Here is a 19,993-nt window from a genome sequence, read left to right as displayed (position 1 = left end):
GGGCTGGGCTGGAAGAGCATGGAAAACAGCCACGTCTCACAGGCATCGTACCGGCCAGGAGAGGCCGTCTCAGACAGACAGAAAGAATCCTATGTACTTTGAACACAACTGTGCGCTGGCTCACATAACAGCCTAAATTTATTCATCACCATCATTCACTTCAACACTCAAAAGAGGATACTTTGACAACTACATAAAGATTTAATGGGATGGGTTTTTACTGAAGAAGACATTTTAAAAAATGAAGTTGATTATTCTTTTCTGTGAACTGAAGAGGAGGGAATATTGCATCAGTTTAAAGCTGCACTTATTAATATTTTTTATATCAACAACGGATCAAATGACTGTGTAATGTGAAAGGGATCACTTGTAGTGACAAACCCACAGAGAATTACCACCCGACTCTGCAGTTCCCCTCAGCTCTACGGAGCGTTTTAGCGTCTTTCAGCTCATTATTTTGTTTTTTACGGCTCGCAACTTTACTGTCTTGGCTCAGTTTTACCGCTTTCCTCTGCGTCAATTTCCAGACACAGGCAAGCAGCTGTTTTCAGCAAACAAACTCAGACACTACCTGTCCAACACCAAATAGCAGAGAGAGACAAAGTTAGCAACTAGCTGGTGAACACTATGGAACATATGGCAGCTTCAGAAACAGATATATCCCTCAGGAGTCAGTGGAGACAAAACCCAGAATTGAATACTGGACGTATATTAGCCACGTCGACAGAAACATGACTCCAAATAAATGCTTACGTTGGTCCATGTGTGCTAGATGTGTAAGCAGGCAGCTGTTTGCTGACATGTTAGCCATAACAACTTTACAAAAGCTATAATATGCCAATGTTGTGTTTACAGCTTGTTCTGCTGCTTGGAAATGTAAAATGAATCCTGCAGTGGGTTATCTGCTTAAATCTCAAAGAGACCTTTGAAAACTTAAAGTGCTCTGTCAATTGTCCCATTGAACTGCATTTTCTTGGCGGGGGTAAACCAGATTTAATTTCAAGTCACGGCATCACAGAATGTAATTTAAAACTATTGTTGAGGCAATGTAGAGGAATTCTTGCATTGACCTTCTTTCTATGGGTTTGTCTTTCAGAAGCTTCAGTCTCAGCCCAAGATGGAAGCAATTACCTGTGAAGAACCTTGATGTTGCATTAAGTCGATGGCTAAAATGCTGGCCACACTACAAAAGCCTCTATTTCTCTTTCCAAGGTCAAAAGCCTTCACATAAGAAATCATTGTACAGTTCCTTTAACTTTTTTTTTTTAGAAGGATGCAATCTCTGAGATCCACCCCCACCTTTTTTATTCCTTCTTGCTACCAGGACCAAAATGTAATGCTTGATTGCATGTTATCTGTACTATCTCTTGCAGCATTATAACTCTTAAAAATTGTTATGACTAGATAATTTAGCAATTAGTATTCCTAAAAATTTTCTTCTATAGGATGTTTGTTATCTGTGTTTTTCTTTTCATATTTCAGATTTCTATCCTCAATAATGATTAAGCTGTCTTCTGCTGTCACAATAATGTGTGTATGAACCAATCGAAGGCCTTCATGCAGTGTCAGCTACGTCTGTGAGAGTCCTTCAGAAGCCAAACAGATCACATTCCAGCTGAAGGGGCCCGCTGGCAGTCAAATTCAGAAAAACTAGACAGTAGTGGGCTGATCTGAATGCATTCTATAATTCTGTAATGTGAAAGCCCATTTTAATGTGTGGCAGATGAGTGGAAATTCATGTATTTACATTCAAGGCATTTTTCCAGGGAACAAAAGGAGGCCTTACACAGGCCATATGGAACAGAGTGCATCCCAGTAGAAAACAGAGACAATCAAATATGAAGTGCTGAGAAGGGTTTGCTCGACAAGTTGATGTCTGAGACAAAACAAAGTTAATGTGCCTGAAGGCTCAAGTCTAAGGCAGAATGTAAACGTGGTTAAAATAGAATACCATGAATCAAAAATATTTTCTTGACTGCTATCGATCTACTGTGCATAGCAGGATTAGAGCAGGTCACACTGACTGCTATTAACATCAAGGCAGCCCAACTATGATAACTTCAGGAAGGAAAGAAGGCCTCCCGGGAGTCCAAGAGAAATCAAGGAACAGGCAGGCATGCACTCTGTGTGTGTGTGTGTGTGTGTGTGTGTGTGTGTGTGTGTGTATGTGTGTGTGTGTGTGTGCATTTCTCTACACTCCTGGGACAGTTAATTTGGGTGGGGTTAATCTATGGCAGTCACATACCAGTGTCCTCTAGGGTCTCATAAGGTAATTGTGAGGCAAGGCTAACTGTTTGACTCCTGCGTTTGCTCTGTGCAGTGAAAACAACATTTAACACACACACACACACAACATGCTATACTGCAATCTGTGGGTTTGTCGTGATGAGTGTTTTCGTGAGTAGACGCATGGTTGCATGCATTTACTTATTTACTCACTCACACCTTTTCTCTGGCCCAAAGTCAACCACATACAGCGTGAAACAATACGTGTGTGCGTGGTTTGAGTTGGCCCGTCTCACTCATTAAACCAGTGGTGCATGAGATCCATTCCTATTCCCTCCCTACCTCCTATGTGAAGTGGGTTATTTTATGGAAAAATGCTCATAAAGTGCTATTGTGAGAGGGGTTAAAGACACAATTAAAGGGCTATTCTGCTCAGAATAAACTTTGAGTAGATAATCTGCGCGAGTGACTCTAGACAAACATTTTAATACCGGCTCGCCAGTCAAACCACAAACACTCAAAGAAGAAATGTTTGTTCAGTCTATTGTTTCTTCTTACGATGGAACCTCAATCACTGGAAAAAGCAGTTAGCTGCAGGTTGGGCCAGGCTATTCTTGGTCAAGCGTTAGCGTCAACACCATGCTTCATGTTTAACTGGATATGTCAGAGTTTCAACATTAAATCTGTTAAATGGCAAACAAGAGATAAATGGATCTCATTCAGACCACACTTACACAAAAGGGTCTAAAGTTCCGAGCCTTTAAAGGTCAGAAACTGAAGCTTTGGTTGTTAAAATGGCCAGCATGAATCTAGACACACATGTTAAATGTCATGAAATCTGAAGTATCCCATAAAGACTGAGCTGCTCTGATAAGATGTTTAAGTTCAACTATTTTCTACTTAAAGTTTTTATTAAATTCTATCACTTAAAGATGCAAACTCACTCTGAGTTTACATGTGAAAAGTAAATTGTTTAAATTAATCTTTACTGGTCTTAAGAGCAAAGTTGAGTGTTTTTCCAACATTGGAACGTAGGCTGAGCATACTTGTGATGCCCCTTCACAACTTGAAGCTGCACTACACAGAGCATCAGCTGCACTAGAGCTTGGGTTTGTACTATTGCAGTGCCCATCCTCCTTACCTTAAGTATCATCTCTGCACGGGTCATGCCCTTCACCACGATCTTGGTGTAGCTGGCAGGTGCCTTGCGGAGCACCTGGGAGCCTATGGAGGGCAGATCCAGCAAGACGGTCTTCAGGGAGTGGGTGTCCAGGAGGAGCTGGTGGGATGGAATACACAATACAGAACCATTATTCAAGATTTAACCAGTGCATGTGTCATTTATAGATTTTGTGATGCAATATCAATGTAACAGAGCACAGACATGTGGGGCTTAATGTATGCTGAAGATGATGACTCACAATGCAGCTCAACAGAAGCTTTAGGAAAGATTAGCATAAATTGCACTTACTTGTTCAGCTCCCACCATGCTGATAGGCTTACATCTGAATAAGTGGTTGATAAATTTGGGGATGAAGGAGCTAAGGAAAGAGAGAAGTGACAAACATATTAATTATATGAACCTTGGATTATGGATTATGGATAAAGCAAAGTACAAGTGTGTGTGTGTGTACTGTACTTTGTAAATTTGATGCAGAATTGTGTGAAGTATTTGCGTGTGGAGGCTAGATTGTCTCTGATGATCGGCACATTCTGCTTAATGTGCATGATGATTGAAGTCACATATGGACTCTGGTCACCTACATGCTCCACACTCTGCCACGGCATCTGACAGGGAGAGAGAGGGAGAGAGAGAAAAGGTGGAAGATTGATGATGGCGGTGATGACACTTTCACAAAGCCACCAGAAATGTTGTTTTATGGCATCTTGATAATGTGCATTTGACTTTTTAAATGAATGGCAATGGTATTGACTTCAATATTGTGGGCTGCACATGTAAGAACGTGTGCGTCTGTCCAACCTTGCTCATAGCAGTGAGAGCAGGGTCACACGCAGCATCAAGATCTTGAACAAGTAGCTGGATACTGTTTGAGATTACACTGGGAAAACATGAAAGTAAATAATGGACACCATTAAAACATACTCTTCATATATTCATATATCATTTAAAGGAAAAATAAATAGCATTTCTGGTTTGCATTTGCCACTTACGTGCTGAATGTATCCATCTCCCCAGTCAAATTAATTCTCTCCACCAGGACTTTATCTACTTTCTCCTTCAGCTTCTCTTCCAGCTGCAACACATACAAATAAAAACCTGAATGCACACACCTAAACATACAAAAAACCTATATTACTGTATTTCAGGCATATATACTGCAACACAGGTTGACTGTCATCAAAAGGTAGGGGTACTACAGAGTTATTCAGGGGTACATCCATCGAATATGTGTCAGGCCTTTTTAAAAATGTTGAAATGTTGCTGAAGCTGGTGAGTGTGTTGCAGAAAAACAGCATGCATGAAACCTTTCTGGGTGTGTTGCAATCATAACTGCCACTGCCAGTTCCTTAAAACACTAATGAAACACAGATAAGCAGCTGCTGCTATGACTGGCATCTCTCTATGTGCAATGACACCTAACTAAATGTTCCCTTGCATATATTGTATTGCAGATAAATCTTTGGTGTGTGTGCTGTCACTGCATATAAACTTCTAGGTTAAATCAATTTAAGGCATGAATCAACAGATACTTTGGGTCTATGGATGTGCGTGTGTGTGTGTGTGCGAGCGTATGTGCGCATGCCTGTTGTGTGGTAGCCAGGCAGTACTCGGCAGTGCTGAGGATGCTACAGATCAGGCAGAGCTCGTCCACGGTGAACTTTGCTGCTTCTGAACCTTCTTTCTCCTTCAGCAGACTGCTGATAGTAAGACCCCCACTGTTACTGCTGGATCTGGAGAGGGGGAGAGAGAGAGAAAGACAGAGACAGACGGAAATAGAAGAAACAGAACAGAGAGAAAAAAACAGAGTGGGAGAGATCAACAGAGAAAGAGTGGTTCCCGTAAAGAGGGAAAAAATAGGATTAAAAAGGCCCAATCAGTCATTGATTGTTGATATAAAATCAGCACTTTGTGTTTTTCAACCGATCATAACTAATGACCCTACTTATAACTGATAAATTTAGCTGTTGTATAATGTTGATAGTGCTTGTATTAATACATCTGTCAATTTTGGAGTGAGAGCTGTTTTCGGTCTTGTGTGTTTTAAATGTCTGTGGTGGAACTTCTCTTTGTTTACATTTGGGTTAGGGGTTAGTGTATGCCTTTAAGATATGGGGTGAATTAGGGGGAGAAGGTTGAGATGAGGCCCAAGATGTTGTGTATTCTTTTTCCTAAGATTCGCTGACGTGTACCCCCTTTGTACTCATGTGGAACATATCTTTTTAAACCACAGGTAAAAAGTAAATTTTAGTAACTGAGACAACGGGAATAACTGCAAGCAGACGGGAAGGGGATGCTGCAACGGCGACCCAGTCATTAATAAACGTCATAACAGAGACGTGGGCAAAACCACAACATAGTTCAAGCTCCTTTCAGGGGCCCCTTTCAAAACCTTGCAAAACCAATTCGCAGCACACCACACTGGACGAGCGTGACTGCGTGTGTCTGTAAGTGTGCGCACTTGCAAAGCGTCTGAGTGCATCTTTTACTAAGTGTTTGTATACGGCTGAGAATATGGTACACATTAGTCAGCGAGTGCAAGTGTGTAATTAGCATGCATGCATATCTGAGACAGAAACAGAACACGCCTGTGTGTGTGTGTGTCTACCACAGCCAGTGATGAGTTTTAATGTGGCCAATGAGCCAGAGATGTTTTTTCTGGTAGTGTATTAGGCTTTGCCACAACATAACCAACTCCAGATCCCACATAGCATGCCATCCCAATCCATCAAACACAGCGAGGACTGAAGACATTAAGTTCTAAACTAAACTCCTAAACAGCCCCATCACCATGCCAGAAGAATGAACAAATATGGGCGTGACATGCTTGTTTGTGAAAGTTAATCCGAAATAAATCTGTGTTTGTGTTACTGCCCAAAAAATGTAATTATTCTCATGGATGGAAATTGTTGAAATACTATACTACTGCTTTAGACTTGTAATGCACAATTGTTTCTGATATAAATTTACTGCTGTTATCAAATGATTATTTATTCTTTTTTTTCTTGAGAGAGCTCTGTGGAACTAGAAGCCTTATTTATTCTCTTGCCATTATCCCTCTTATACCAGTTTCAATCTACAAAGTTTTAGTCTGTAAGAAAACATGGGTGTAGGTAGAGTCAACAGTAAATATTTGGAGAGACGTGTTGAACTTTGGATTTACTCGCTTGTTATTCACTCGCTGCCATCTTTGTGAGTTACTGGAGCCAGAAAATCAGGTCCAAATTTGAGCAAGTTAATGTTCAAATGATTCACTGAAAACTGAGGATGCCAGTTTACAGCTAGCAATACAATTCTACCTGGAAGAGGAAAGTCAACACAACTTTGTCCACAGTAGGTCTTTGGATTATCTATAATAACCTGAGACTTAGTTTGCAGAAATACACTTTACTGGTGACTTTTTAAAAATATAATTTTTCCATGTTGTGAATTGCACAATTGAAATTCCATTCACCTCCACTGTATTGGTGTGGCAGAAATCTTACAATCCAATATCTAAAACCTGGGCTAATAAAACCAAAGCTACCTGCATGGCTAGATATCACTCAAGATAAATGAGAAAAAATATATATCTATTTTTTTGTGACATGGGGGAAAATACCCTTAAAATGACCAGAACTGAACCAGTCTTACTTAGGCAGGTTGCCAGAGAGGATCTTCCAGGCGTACTCTCTCAGGAACTTCTGGAAGATGGTTGTGAGGGCAATCATGGGCTCTCCAGTGCTTAGTTGGGAGCACTGCACCATGCACTTCTTGTAATAAACAAAGAGGTCAGCACAGCTTGGCAGTACTGCTCCGCCCTCCTCCGTGCCCGCCTTGGGTGGGCCCTGTGCTCGGAAGTCAGCCACAAACCGGTCAATCAGTTCACCCAGGTTCCTGCAGATAACCAAGTATGTTCAGCCAAACCCACACAGGTTCACACACACGTATGTACACACGCATTTGGTGGTTGGATTAAGGGCACATGAAAGGAATTAAATGAATAAAACTAAACATTAAGAAAACATGATTGAATGAATGATTTGTCCCTGACCCCAGTAAATAAATAAAAGGATAAAATAACAGGCAGACAGACAAAAGGCCAGATGGATAAAAAGGAGAAAAATATCCCAAGCATATCAAAATCCTCAGTGCTACAGTCAACAGGTCCACAGTCAGTTGGTGTGGCCCAATCCTACTGACTCTCTGAACTACAGCCAAGGACAAAACAAGCAGGCCACTGTTCTCTCCTGTTATGTCCCACTGGGGACAAGCTGATCTGGCCATTGCATGCTCAAGGCCTTTGGACTGAACTGAAATGAGGTTGTAGCTGCAGAATAGGTCAACCCAGTTCCTTTGAACAGACAAATAGCATTTAACACCCCAGAGAGCCAAAAGCCAGGGGGCTGCATGCAAGAACAGCACTCCCAAAACTGTGTTTAGTTTCTGGAGTGTTTGCACATTTACTGGGGGAGGGGAGAAAGTGATGGGGGAGAACTGAAGGATGGTGGAGAGACAGAGGAAGGGAGGTGAAAAAAAAAAATCAGGCAGGAGGAAAACAGAAAAAGAAAAGCAGGCTGGAGGAAAAGGGGAGAGAAATAAAAAAATAAAGAACAAGAGATTGAGAACAAGAAAGAATGATATAAAAGTAAAATACAGAGAAAGAGAAAGACTGGAGAAGGGGCACCAAAAGAAAAAAATAAAGAGGTGGGAATGAAAATAGGCAGATCTGCTGCGGCAGCACTTATTCAACCCCTCTCTCTCTCACAGCGTCTGTGGTCGTGCAGCTAATGGGAAACATTTCTGCCACAGTGGAGACAGAGACATGTACAGGAACAAGAGATGGAAAGACAGAAGAGGCAGTGAAGTAGAATGGGAGGTGGGGGATCTGATTGATGAACGTGCAATGGAAAAAAGATGCTTGTGCCAACTTTACATGCAACCTGCTCCTGATTCTGGGTCTGTGTACCACGACCCAATTTGGTCTGTGTGTGTGTGTACGAGTGTGTTGCTCACTTGTCCTGGGATTCTATGTAGACATATAGATGAGGTTCAAAACACTTGGAGACAATGCCGTGGAAAGGGTTGTCCGGAGCTTTGGGTTTCCTGGGCTACGAGAGTGGAAGAAAAAGCAGGAATGAATGAAATAACAGGTTTTAGTAGCAGCTCTTACAAATTCCAATCAGTGAGTTTATTTTGCCTCCAATTCAGTAGGCAAAAGGTAAATGCCATAACAATGAACATACAAACAGTTTCCAAAGATAAGGTGATGTAGGAAGATTCTATATTTGATAAAAAAAAATTTAAACAAACAAACAAATAAAACCAGAAAATATCTATACAGTATTTTTGTCCAATAATAATTTGTCCAAAATTGATGGTCTTATTCTTCATTGTTCCAGCAATAAGCTGCCCAGTTCTTAACCAATCTGTTGACTACTTTAGGCGAGTGTATCAGGAAAGATTGTGATGTTTTTAAAGCTGGGGCAGTAAATTGGAGACTATTCAAAATGAGGCTGTCCTATCTTCAGTCTGCCATTGGAATGTCACGAGCAAATTAGCAAATTTTCCCTTTAGAAAGAGCACTTCATGTTTATTTACGGAAAATTAAGCCAGAGGAAGAAATATCTGATGGTACCTTTATGTTGCTGAAAAACTCAGATGGGAGTCAAACCTGGTCAACTCACCTTGGCCAGATCCTCATCCTTCTCTGTGCCCACATCCTCGCCTGGCTCATCCTCTAGGAAGGGGTTACTGGGTTCTAGAGGGCTCTCTGGCCTCTTCTGCTGTACAAACACAGATATGACTTTAGTATTTTTTTTCTGCTAAATCCATGCTAACAATACTCTTGACTCACATATTCTTTAAAATAAAATCCAGGTTTCGTCACTTTTTTCCACGTCTGTATTGATCATTTCTTGGAAGACTTGGATGAAACTGGACCTCCAATTAAAAAATTCCACTCTGCCAAATCACTGAGTGAATTACAGAACCCAACACTCGGGTGTAAACTGAACTGAAGACAAAAGGGCCTCTGTCTAAATATTATCAGTCCTGCACAAGCTCGACCTAGTTGTGGCACAACAAAACTAATCGAGATCTTCGTAATATGTCCATTTCTGTGTCGCTTCCACCTCCACATGACAACATGACCTGGATTAAAAATGTTTCTTCAGGCTGTGACTCCAAGAGTACAGTGTGTGTGTGTGTGTGTAAGAGAGAGTGGAGAACACAAGTTGCAAATCAGCAGTTTAATGTAAGTACTATTGTAGTGTAAACAATAGAAAAACAGAAAAAAAATTTGCAATGGGAAATTCTTACAACAGGACAAATTTGCATGCTGACATTTTGCTTAGATTGAGAAAAAATATAACGTAAAGTAAATGATAAAGAATAGTGATTAGATGGGAAATAATACCATAATTTGATAACATTCGGGTATACAATGAAGTTGTCGGTAAAAGTGAGCAGAGCAATTGCAATATGTGATCTAATTTTCTATTATTACACTTAATTTCTGAAGTAGTAATTACGCAAGCCTTGATCTCTTTTTATAGATGTCATGTGTATTGTTATGTGTGTTTCAGTGTGTGTCTGTGTGTGTGTTTCTCACTCCAGGTACGTCAGTCAAGGTGCATCCGGTGAACCGTTTGGCCAGCAGACTTTCGAAGTTTGTGGTCCTCTGAATGGCGAACAGAAGCAGCTTCACCTCAATCTCCTTAGCTCGTGTTCGCATGACTTTGGCAAGCTCCACCCTTAGGAATACACATGCACATACACAAAAAATAGATAAAGTATCATGAGCACATTACCTCAGGACATATTTGTAGTCTTCGCTGACCAATAACAGATGTTATTTTATTGACAGCTGCAGCCGGGAACGACACACAAATAGTGCCCACTCCTTTTGCCTCTTGTGTAGCTCAGCCACCTACAATCTCTACCTACCTACCTACCTAGATGGGTTTCCTATTATATGTTGTATGTGTGTTTACCTGGTGATGTGGCAGAACTCCACGGCAATCCGCTCTGTCATGCACCACTCTTCAGGAAACATGCGCCCATATTTCTCTTCGTAGTCGACCAGTTGCCGCTTGATCCAGGCATAGCGGCGATCGATCTTATCCAGCCATGCGACCTAAATGACAGGGCAGGGTATATTTTTCATGAATACACTCTCCACTATGGAACACACATTTAGAGCCATTTTTTTCCATCCAATTTTTACTCACATCTTGGTTTTCCTGGAAGAGTACCAGGTACTCGGAGAGGTGCTGCCTGATGAACTTTTTGATAATCTCCTGTTTGATGCGTGGGTCCAGCACATTTGCCACCAGACAGGCATCTCTTAGCACGTTACTGGGACCACCTGGTCTCTGTATCAATGGATTGGGACATAAAAGTTGATGTTTTTTAGAGGGGATGATTAAGAGAAAAAATAATGTGTTAATAGAAATAGATATGATAAGTTTGTCCAGGAAAATGACAACCAAACCAGATTCTTATACATATTTACCTTGGAGCCCTGAGAGGGGAAGGCTTCTTCAAAATCTGCCAGAATCTGAGTCCCCAACTCACTCTGTGCTGCTTTTACTCTGGATAAGAAAAAGACCAATGACACAGTGAATGCTTCATTGTTTTCTCAGTCAAGAATTATACTGGAATAATGGCATTTTCTTCTGGAAGCCTCCAATACACACAAGTCTTCAGCATCCTCCAATGCTTGAATGTTTTGGCTCACTATTAAACACACTGTTCAAATTCCTGTAGCACTTGTGCACCATATTTTTGATTGTTTTCTTTTTGCAAAAAGCACATTTTTTTCTATCAAGTTTTTGGAATTTTCTATCCTGTCACAGTCAATTATTTCCCAAATTTGGTGCTTTTCAAATCCAGTTCATGACAATACACAAGTTTGTGTCTTTATGCGCACAAATGTGTCTCCATGAATGTGAATGAACTGGCTCCTGGTCAGTGAAGCAACCACAAAGACGTGACAGAGAAGCGTTTATATAATGAGGCCTGCTTAAGACTATCTAAGGCCGACATGTCCTTGAAGAGCCTGTGTTCACCCCGATGGCATCCATGCTGGATTGACCATGGACAGCACCCAAAGCTATGACAATCGTCTAGAATAAACAGGAGAGGGTGGAGAGACAGTATCATAGATGGATGCCAATTGAACTTGCAGCCTTCATTTCAAGCACCCGCTGCCAGCTTAACACTAAGCTATCCACCTAGGTCTGGTAAGCTGATGAACATGAGACTGACTGTGGACTCAAATCTTAACACTTAGACTCTTGCAGCTCCTGTTTCAGCTCTGTTTCTCACACTAATAAGCTGATGCCAGAATGTTTTATTAAAATTTCAGATTCTGAAACACAATCTACAGATGTTTTATCTGACAGAGACCAAGCTGTCAGCAGCAAGCTACTGAAGTCAGTCTTTTGCTACATCTAGTCCAGTTGTGTTTTGTTTATACTGTACATGGCGTAGCTCAACAAAACCAGTCATTGTATCTTGTTGAGTTGTGACAGTCGCGGCATAGATGAAACAGCGGGAAATGCATTAAGTGATGAAGAGGAAAAGGCTTATTAAAAAATAATCAAAGCTGATCCTGTTCAAATGTGACAGCTGCACTGACCCCATTCAGCCACGGTTCAAAAAAGGTTAATTTCTCTCACTGAACTGGAGAATTAAAGGCAGGAATAGAGAAATGTCGAGGCGGGATTGTGATAAAATTTAGCCCATGACCCTGTCGAATTTTCAGATTAGTTTTAACCACACTGTGCTTTATTATTGTCAATACAGGACTAAAACATGCACTTAGCTTTTATATTTCAGAATGAGAAATGGTTTGCTTTAAAACCTTTATCAAACAGTAGCCCAATGTTGGGTCAGTCATCCTGAATTCATGCTGCGCAGTGAAACATTACTCAAACCCTAAGAATATTATTTCAAGATCACACACTTTCCAAACATATTGAATATGTCAGGTGAATATGGGAACATGTGTCTAAAATGATGCATTATTTCCATTTGATGGATGGTGCAGCCATTAAAACATGGGTTTGAATATTTCACTCAGTGTCATATAGCTTCAACGAAGAGCTGGAAAAAGCTGATAAAGGATATATATGATATTGTCTCACTGTGACAGGACATTTTGTAACAACTTTATGGGGAAACAATGGGGAAAACAGAGGTTAACACTTTTGTGTTAGCCTACCAAATGATACTGTTATATATTGCACTACCTCAAGTTTACCTTTTCTTTTTTTAAGATATAGGCTCCGCATTCAGATTAATTTGATGTTTTAATGGTCACGCTAACATAAAATGCCACCAAAAATCTAGATTTAATTCTTATTCTTACTCTCAAATTGACTGAGATAATTTTACCTAAACCCTTCTCCCTTCTTCTGTTTTTATTTTAAATGAGTTTGTTTATAGCTTACTGTTAAAGAAGTCTGAATTCATCCAAACCCAATAAAAATGTGTATTCTCTGTTTTAACTGTATTACTATTCTTCAGAAACAATAGTTTAATTGAATAGGTATTAATGGCAAGTGAACATTCTGCCTGGCCACTGCAAACATCCATTGGCTACTTTCTTTTATCCTGTCTGTATGTCCATTGTCACCTATATTTTGCTGATGGATCTGTCTCTTGTCTGTTTCTGCTATATGTAGTCTTGATTCAATTTCTATAACTGTTTGTGTCCAGCTGTCTACCCTGTCTTTATCTTTCCCTTCCCTTCCCATCCTCCCTCTCTCTCTCTCTCTCTCCTATCATCTGTTTCTCCAGCAGAGTCACTTCTTCCATGCAGCTGTTATTTGGTATGAACAACGTCTGCCGCACCTCAATCAAAACAGAATAGAAGGTCATTCTTTCTTGTTTTGGGGGATTACCACCACTTCGAACCTGAACATCAAGTTGGCCAGTGGGTCCTAAAGTTGAGTCTGGTGTTCTTGGAAAATATTTGTAAAAATGGAAATATAATCAGTCAGAACTGTGGGAAACGAGCATAACAATTCACTTTGTTCTTTGTGAGTGTGTCTAAGAAACAAAAGATTACATTTAAATATATTTGAGACTCACTGGAGAAAACAAACATTCTTAGCTCTCATATCAAATTTCATTTGTGATCAATACTTGTGGTAAACTGATGGACATGTTGCAAGCAAGAACAAGAATTTCAAGTGCATACTGTAATAAATGCATCTATGAAACACAAGAGTAAAAGCATATACATGGAGATACAAACACACCCTTAGAAAAGTATGCCCTGAAGCTCTCACAATGGAAGAAATGCAGGCATAATAGGACCCTATTCATTGTGTTTCCTTCCTGTGTGTTCCTGTATGTGTGGGATTGTGCGTGTATGTGTGCAAATATGTGCATAAACAGGATGTAATACGCAAAATACCTCCAGCCAAATACTGTTACCACTTTTCAGCATTTCAGCTGATGAGCTGTGGAATATTTCAGCTGTAGGGAGAGATCCAGCTTTGAACTGGCTACTGGAAATGAGTTGTTCTTATAAATCTGTTGCTCAAAAAATAGCCCAAGTGAGCTAGAGCAAGTCCCTTAAGCATTCAAGGGTTGCTGCACTATAGCAGATATACTCAAAGATAGTGTACTTGAAGGAACTATGTAAAGAAATGACCTTATATAAACACATACATTATTGGTGAGTGAGTATGTGTGTGTAACTATGTGCATATTAGTTACCTCTCTGAAAGCTGTCTGATCTGGGGTATGCCCATGTATTTGTGGAAATGTTCAAGCACGTTGACCACTCCCTGCAGTAGGTTGGCTACCTCACCATACTGCCTCTTTCTGGTCATGGCCCTGGGAAACAAACACACACATGAATTATTGATTTTCATATTTTCTATCACTGTAAGAGTCAAGTAGTTAAGACACCCACATTGGACTGGCATCAATCTGGCCGTACCTCCCTCACAAATGTAAATAAAATCCAAACACACTGCAGGTGAGTTAACCTCCCACTTAAAAAATTTAGGAATTTCGATTAATCTGAAGATATTTTTTCAATTAATGAATTGCTTAGTCTATGCAATGTCACAAAATAGAAAAACAAATTGCAAGTTGCAATTTCCTAGAGCACAAGGTGATGTCTTCAACAGTCCAAGATCCATAGATATTCAGTTTACAATCATATACACTCAACAAGCACTTTAATAGGAACATCTGTGCAATCTAATGCAACCCAATAGATCAGCTCTTACATGCCACTCATTACTCAACCAGAACAACAGTGTGACAACAGCCCTCCAAAATGGAGCAAAGTTGAGAAAACTGAGGAAGGTAAGGACAGCGTCAGCTCGAGGACCAAGTGGAGTTCCCTAGTGGCTGTATAAGAAAGCCCCAGATGTCCTGAGGTTTCTGTGGAGACTAATGAAGGTGGTGTGCAAGAGGAAAAACATCCCAAAAGCATGGTGAAGAGCAGGGGGAGTATTAGTTCCCAAAGAGAAGAATGCCTCGAAAATCAATCGATTTAGGCAAATAAACCTTCTGAATGGAAAATTCTGATGAAGGGAAAATTTCCTTCAGCATTTTTGCACAAAGGCTGGCAACCTACCTGAAATACAACAACTTGATTGACACCTCGGTACAGAAAGCCGGCATAGCAGGTTTCTCAGGATTCTTTGAACATTTAACCATTGGGCTGTGATGATAACCACATTACCACGATCATGTGATGCCTACCATAGGGTTGAGCTCATTACCGTCATCACCACATTAAAAAAAAAAAATCAACCACAACTGTCATATACGGTAGTCTAATGTGCTTGCACATATGCTGTAGGAGGCTACGTGACATGTTGGAGAATCTGTGTTGTCTTGGTTTACTTCTAGCCTCAGGCCGCAAGACCTCGGCATTGCACCATGAGAACGACCGCCCAGGGAGGCACTGAAAGCAGTGTGCAAGGAAGCAGAAACACAGCAAGTGACCCGGCATCCAAACTAGGCTAAAGGCTAAGCCCAGTCGACCGGTTCTCCCGTCAATCTTCCTCACCAATGTCCGCTCCATCGACAATAAACTAGACTACCCAAGACTGCTTCTGACCTCCCGGAGAGAAATGACAAACTGCTGTGCCCTCATCTTCACTGTGACTGGTCAGAAACTATTTCGAAATCTGTAGTTTTGCCTCACAGTATCAGAGTTCACCACATCTTGGCAATCCCTGGAAATAGGAATAATGGCAGGATGCACTGTCTCCCCACTATCTTTTACCATGGCCATGGAACTGATCATCAGAGGATCCAAATGGGTTGTCCGGCCTGCAGTCCAGACAACGACTACCTCCCATTTGCGCCTATATGGGTGACAACCTGCCAACCCTGGACGAATTTTCTGAATACTACTCCGGTGACCTAGATGTGTCAGATGAAAATCACTGCTGTTTACACGATGAATTATTGTACATCATTTGCATACATGCAGCAGTCAAACAGACAAAAAAGTCAGGGATGCACTGATATGAAAAGTCTTGATACCATTAATAGATTGTTTACAAAACTATCTGCATATGCCAATACTGTTAGTTGGCAATTTATGCCTATGTTTTTCCATTTGTCTTTCACCTGCCTAAACATAGCTAACCTGCTGCTTTCTTACAGTGCAAAGGCTTTGCTGCTTGCTCTCGCCTCTGCTTGCATTTTCCACATTAAGCAATTACAAAGTCAGCCTACTATCCCCTAAATAATATATCAAGTATTAAAGGATTTATGTCTCAGCAGGATTTGGAAAAACTTGTCCATGCATTTATCTTCAGTAGGCTTGGCTGTAACACTCTCTTCACAGGTCTCAATAAAAAAAATAAAAAAAATCAATCAGACAGCTGCAGCTGATTCAGAACGCCGCTGCTGGAGTTCTCACTAAGACCAGGAGAGTGGATCACATGACTCCAGTTCTCAGATCTTCACACTGGCTTCCTGTCTGTCAAAGAATTGATTTTAAAATATTGCTGTTGGTTTATAAAGTATTGAATGGTTTAGGGCCAAAACACGTTTCTGATCTGCTGCTACGTGATGAACCATCCAGACCTCTCATGTCGTCTAGGACAGGTCTGCTTTCTGTCCCCAGAGTAAAAACTAAACATAGAGAAGCAGCGTTCAGCTTTTATGCGCCACATATCTGGAACAAACTCCCAGGAAACTGCAGGCCTGCTGCAACTCTCAGTTCACAGCTGAAAACTTTTCTGTTTGCCACTGCCTTTTATAACAGTATCTTACTCAACTTTTATTCTCCTGTTTTATCTGTCTTATTCTATTTTAGCTTCTTTTAATTTCCTATCTAACACTTTTAAATTGTTTTTAAATGTCTTTTTACATTGCCTTGTGTTGCTTTTATATTCTGTCTTGATGCATTTTATGCTCTATGTAAAGCACTTTGAATTGCCTTGTTGTTGAAATGTGCTATACAAATAAACTTGCCTTGTCTTACCAAGGAACACAATTTCACTTAGGCTACACACTAACCTACTACTACTGCTTCATTTATATAGTTTCTATTGTTTACACCTATTTTTGAAAATATGATTTTCAGCTAATTTGAAAAGATAAACATAATAGTTTGTGGCTATGGTGAAATAAATATTTTAGAACTGGTTAATGCAACTGTTCCCATTATAGGTAGGCTATTACTTAATGGTATGATGACCTAATAACAATACAGGCTGAATATGAACATGGCTGTTGAAACTGCAGAAGCATTCATATCCCTCCTTACATATTACATACATGTAAGTACATAGTACTTATTTTGCAATAAGGGGTGTTTCCTTTCCTTGAAATGTTCCTAGAGTAGGCAAAGTTATGGACTTCGGTGCCAACACACACACCCGGTAACTCTCTAAGTAACGTTATTTCTGCAGCATGTGCACTCGCTTTTTTCATCAAGCCATGATCTGCTCTTCTCATTACAGTTAAGGGTTTGGCTGCAATAATAATTATGAATACAGTACTATCAACAGCCACGTTAAACAACCTGTGACACACAGACAATATAACTTAACGTTACTTTATCAACTTAAGTGCATGGTGAACAAGCAAGCTAGCTTGCATATTACGTAACATTAGGCTAATGTTATTAAAGTTAATTTTTTTCCCAAGGCTGGCAGGTCTGCATTAATTTAAATTAACTCAATTCACTATTTCAACTCTCCACATCTAGCCCAGTCTGTTTACGCATGTACAAAGCAACTGGAAAAACTTCCATTCAAACATAACATGGGCACGGATGAAGTTTAAGCCCAGCAAGTCCAGGGTCATCTCCACTATCTAAGGAAAGCACAAAGACCAGAGATTCCACATTGACGGAACACCCATACCAACAGTATCAGAGATGCCAGTAAGGAACTTAGGGCAGTAGTACAATGCAAGCCTTAAGGACTCAGACCAGAGTAAGCATCTGAAAAAATGGGATGGGGCTCTGGAACTGCCTATCACTAACCTTACTAAAGAATACAAATGCTCCAAGGTAAGGCTGGACATGACCCTGACAGAAACTCTGGATGCCACAATAACGGCCGGCAGTGCCCGGAGTGACAGCAGGCAGGAAATGGAACCCATTCGAGGTGCAGCAGGCAAACTCTGCAATCAGGCATGAAGATACTGTGGGCCAAGTGCAACATGGAAGAGGTGGATGCAGTTGGCGAAGTGTATGAACGCAAAAAGCTGAAGTACTCTGATTTAGCAACTGAAGCGAAACAAAAGGGCTGGAAAACACAGGTGCTCCCTGGGGAGTTCGGCTGCAGGGGTTTTGTGTTTATGTCAACCACCAGGCTGCTGAAAGAGATGGGAATCTGTGGACAGGCCCTCCAACAGGATATCAAGTCATTGGCAGAGGCTGCCGAGCAAAGCAGCAACTGGCTCTGGCTGAAAAGAAACGACAAGTACTGGCCGGCAAAATGACCATCAGCCAGCCGGAGGGATAGAAGCGGATGGGGATGCACATGGGATGCCAGGTGTCACCATTGAGCTCTCTGGAGATGTTGTGGCCCAATCAATGAAACACCAAGGAAGGAGGGTGCCCACCTGATGACCCCATTGAAGCTTCTACCCCTACCCCCATGGCTAGTTATGATTTACAGTCCCCATAAACAGGACTGAATGATTGACAGAAGAAACATGGACTCGACTGATCCTCTTGAAGCTCTGTTGCTGTGTGGGCCTATCAACTTACCACCAAGGAAAGAGGGTGCCCACCTGAAGACCCCAATGGAGTGTTTATCCCCTACCCCCACTCAAGGAATGATTGTCAATTACAATAGCAGATTGCAAAATCAAGTCCTATGAGCTAAACTGCCATAAATTCTACTTTTACAGCTTATTCATTTTCAGTTTTTGTTGACATTTTCAGAATGGTGATGATTCTACTTATGTTTATTATTGAGGTCGTAGTGGGTGGTGCTGTAATGGAGTGCATTGTATTGAAAAGTGTTCCTAATATTTTGTCCCCCTGACAAAACATTAGAATCATCATCATTTTGACATTGTCCAAAAAAAAAAAAAAAAAAAAAAAAAAAAGACAATGTATAAGCTAAAAGTAGAATTTATGGCAAAGCTGTTACATTGAATTGCACAGGTGTTCCTACTAAAGTGCTTGGTGAGTATATAAAAACGAAAAGTAAATCAAAAGAACTAAAGAATGTTTATATATTTTCATGTTTGAAAATATTGATTTATTTTACGTGGGACTTAACATACCTTTACCATATCGCGATATACAGTACTGTGCAAAAGTTTTTGGCACTAAAGGTAAAGTGAGGATGCTTTTGAAAATAATTGATAAATAAAAACTATGTGTCATTAACTTTAGACAAAGTGCAGTAAACAGAAGAAACCTAAATGAAATCAGTATGTGGTGTGACCATGCTTTGCCTTTTAAACAGCACCAGTTCTCCTTGGTATACCTGTACACAGTTTTTTTAAGGTACTTGGCAGGTAGGCTGCTCCCAGCATGATGCAGAGCTTCCCATGGTTCTTCTGTGGATTTAGGCTGTCTCAGTTGCTTCTGTCTCTTCATTTAATCTCAGACTGACTCCATGATGTAAAGATCAGGGCTCCGTGTGGGGGCCATACAATCTGTTGCAGGGCTCCTTGTTCTTTTTGTCGATGGAGATAGTTCGTCATGACTCTGGCTGTATGTTTGGGATCACCGTCATGCTGCAGCATGAATTGGGACTGATCAGAGTCCTCCCTGATGCCTCTAAAGCGTCTAAAACGTTTGCACAGTGCTGTATATATCTATTATGTATATCAATATTGGAAATTTCCTAATTAATACCATGATACTGATTTCAACCATATTGTCCAGCCCTTGTCTACACACAACTGCCAACATTTTATTTTGAACAAATAAGCTTAAGGGTCAAATGGGATAGTCATAATGTGTTATACAGTATGTAACTGTACCCACTCTAAAGAGTCCACGCCTCCCGCCAACATATGCAGGTGATTTAGGGTGGTGATGGATGTAGTGAGGTGGCGCTTGGCATGGTCCAGCTGCTTTATGTCCCTTGTAATCTCCTTGACCTGAGCAGGAAGAGGAATAAGTCAGACAATGGAAGAAAA

At 40.7% G+C, this 19,993-nt stretch overlaps 1 protein-coding gene across 2 annotated transcripts in view; it reads right to left on the bottom strand.

Annotated features, from left to right (window-relative positions):
- The window catches only part of vps53 (VPS53 subunit of GARP complex), a 31,821-nt gene that overhangs the window by 3,325 nt on the left and 8,503 nt on the right, over positions 1 to 19,993 (bottom strand). Inside the window, exons 6-20 of one of the 2 annotated variants that reach the window (XM_067594615.1) lie at positions 19,839 to 19,954; positions 14,120 to 14,239; positions 10,902 to 10,980; positions 10,618 to 10,761; positions 10,381 to 10,523; positions 9,999 to 10,140; positions 9,073 to 9,171; positions 8,402 to 8,496; positions 7,040 to 7,282; positions 4,992 to 5,139; positions 4,399 to 4,481; positions 4,208 to 4,286; positions 3,866 to 4,014; positions 3,698 to 3,767; positions 3,368 to 3,505 (exon numbers count right to left, since the gene is read on the bottom strand). In XM_067594615.1, coding sequence (XP_067450716.1) covers positions 3,368 to 3,505; positions 3,698 to 3,767; positions 3,866 to 4,014; positions 4,208 to 4,286; positions 4,399 to 4,481; positions 4,992 to 5,139; positions 7,040 to 7,282; positions 8,402 to 8,496; positions 9,073 to 9,171; positions 9,999 to 10,140; positions 10,381 to 10,523; positions 10,618 to 10,761; positions 10,902 to 10,980; positions 14,120 to 14,239; positions 19,839 to 19,954 — 1,848 coding nt within the window. The remainder of the gene's footprint in view (positions 1 to 3,367; positions 3,506 to 3,697; positions 3,768 to 3,865; positions 4,015 to 4,207; positions 4,287 to 4,398; positions 4,482 to 4,991; positions 5,140 to 7,039; positions 7,283 to 8,401; positions 8,497 to 9,072; positions 9,172 to 9,998; positions 10,141 to 10,380; positions 10,524 to 10,617; positions 10,762 to 10,901; positions 10,981 to 14,119; positions 14,240 to 19,838; positions 19,955 to 19,993) is intronic. The other variant, XM_067594616.1, reaches the window with a different exon arrangement.

The sequence above is a fragment of the Thunnus thynnus genome, chromosome 7 (genome assembly GCF_963924715.1).
Source record: "Thunnus thynnus chromosome 7, fThuThy2.1, whole genome shotgun sequence".
In the NCBI taxonomy this organism is placed as follows: Eukaryota; Metazoa; Chordata; class Actinopteri; order Scombriformes; family Scombridae; genus Thunnus; species Thunnus thynnus.
The sequence above is the reverse complement of the archived record's forward strand: the minus strand, read 5'-3'. Positions and strand labels throughout refer to the sequence as shown.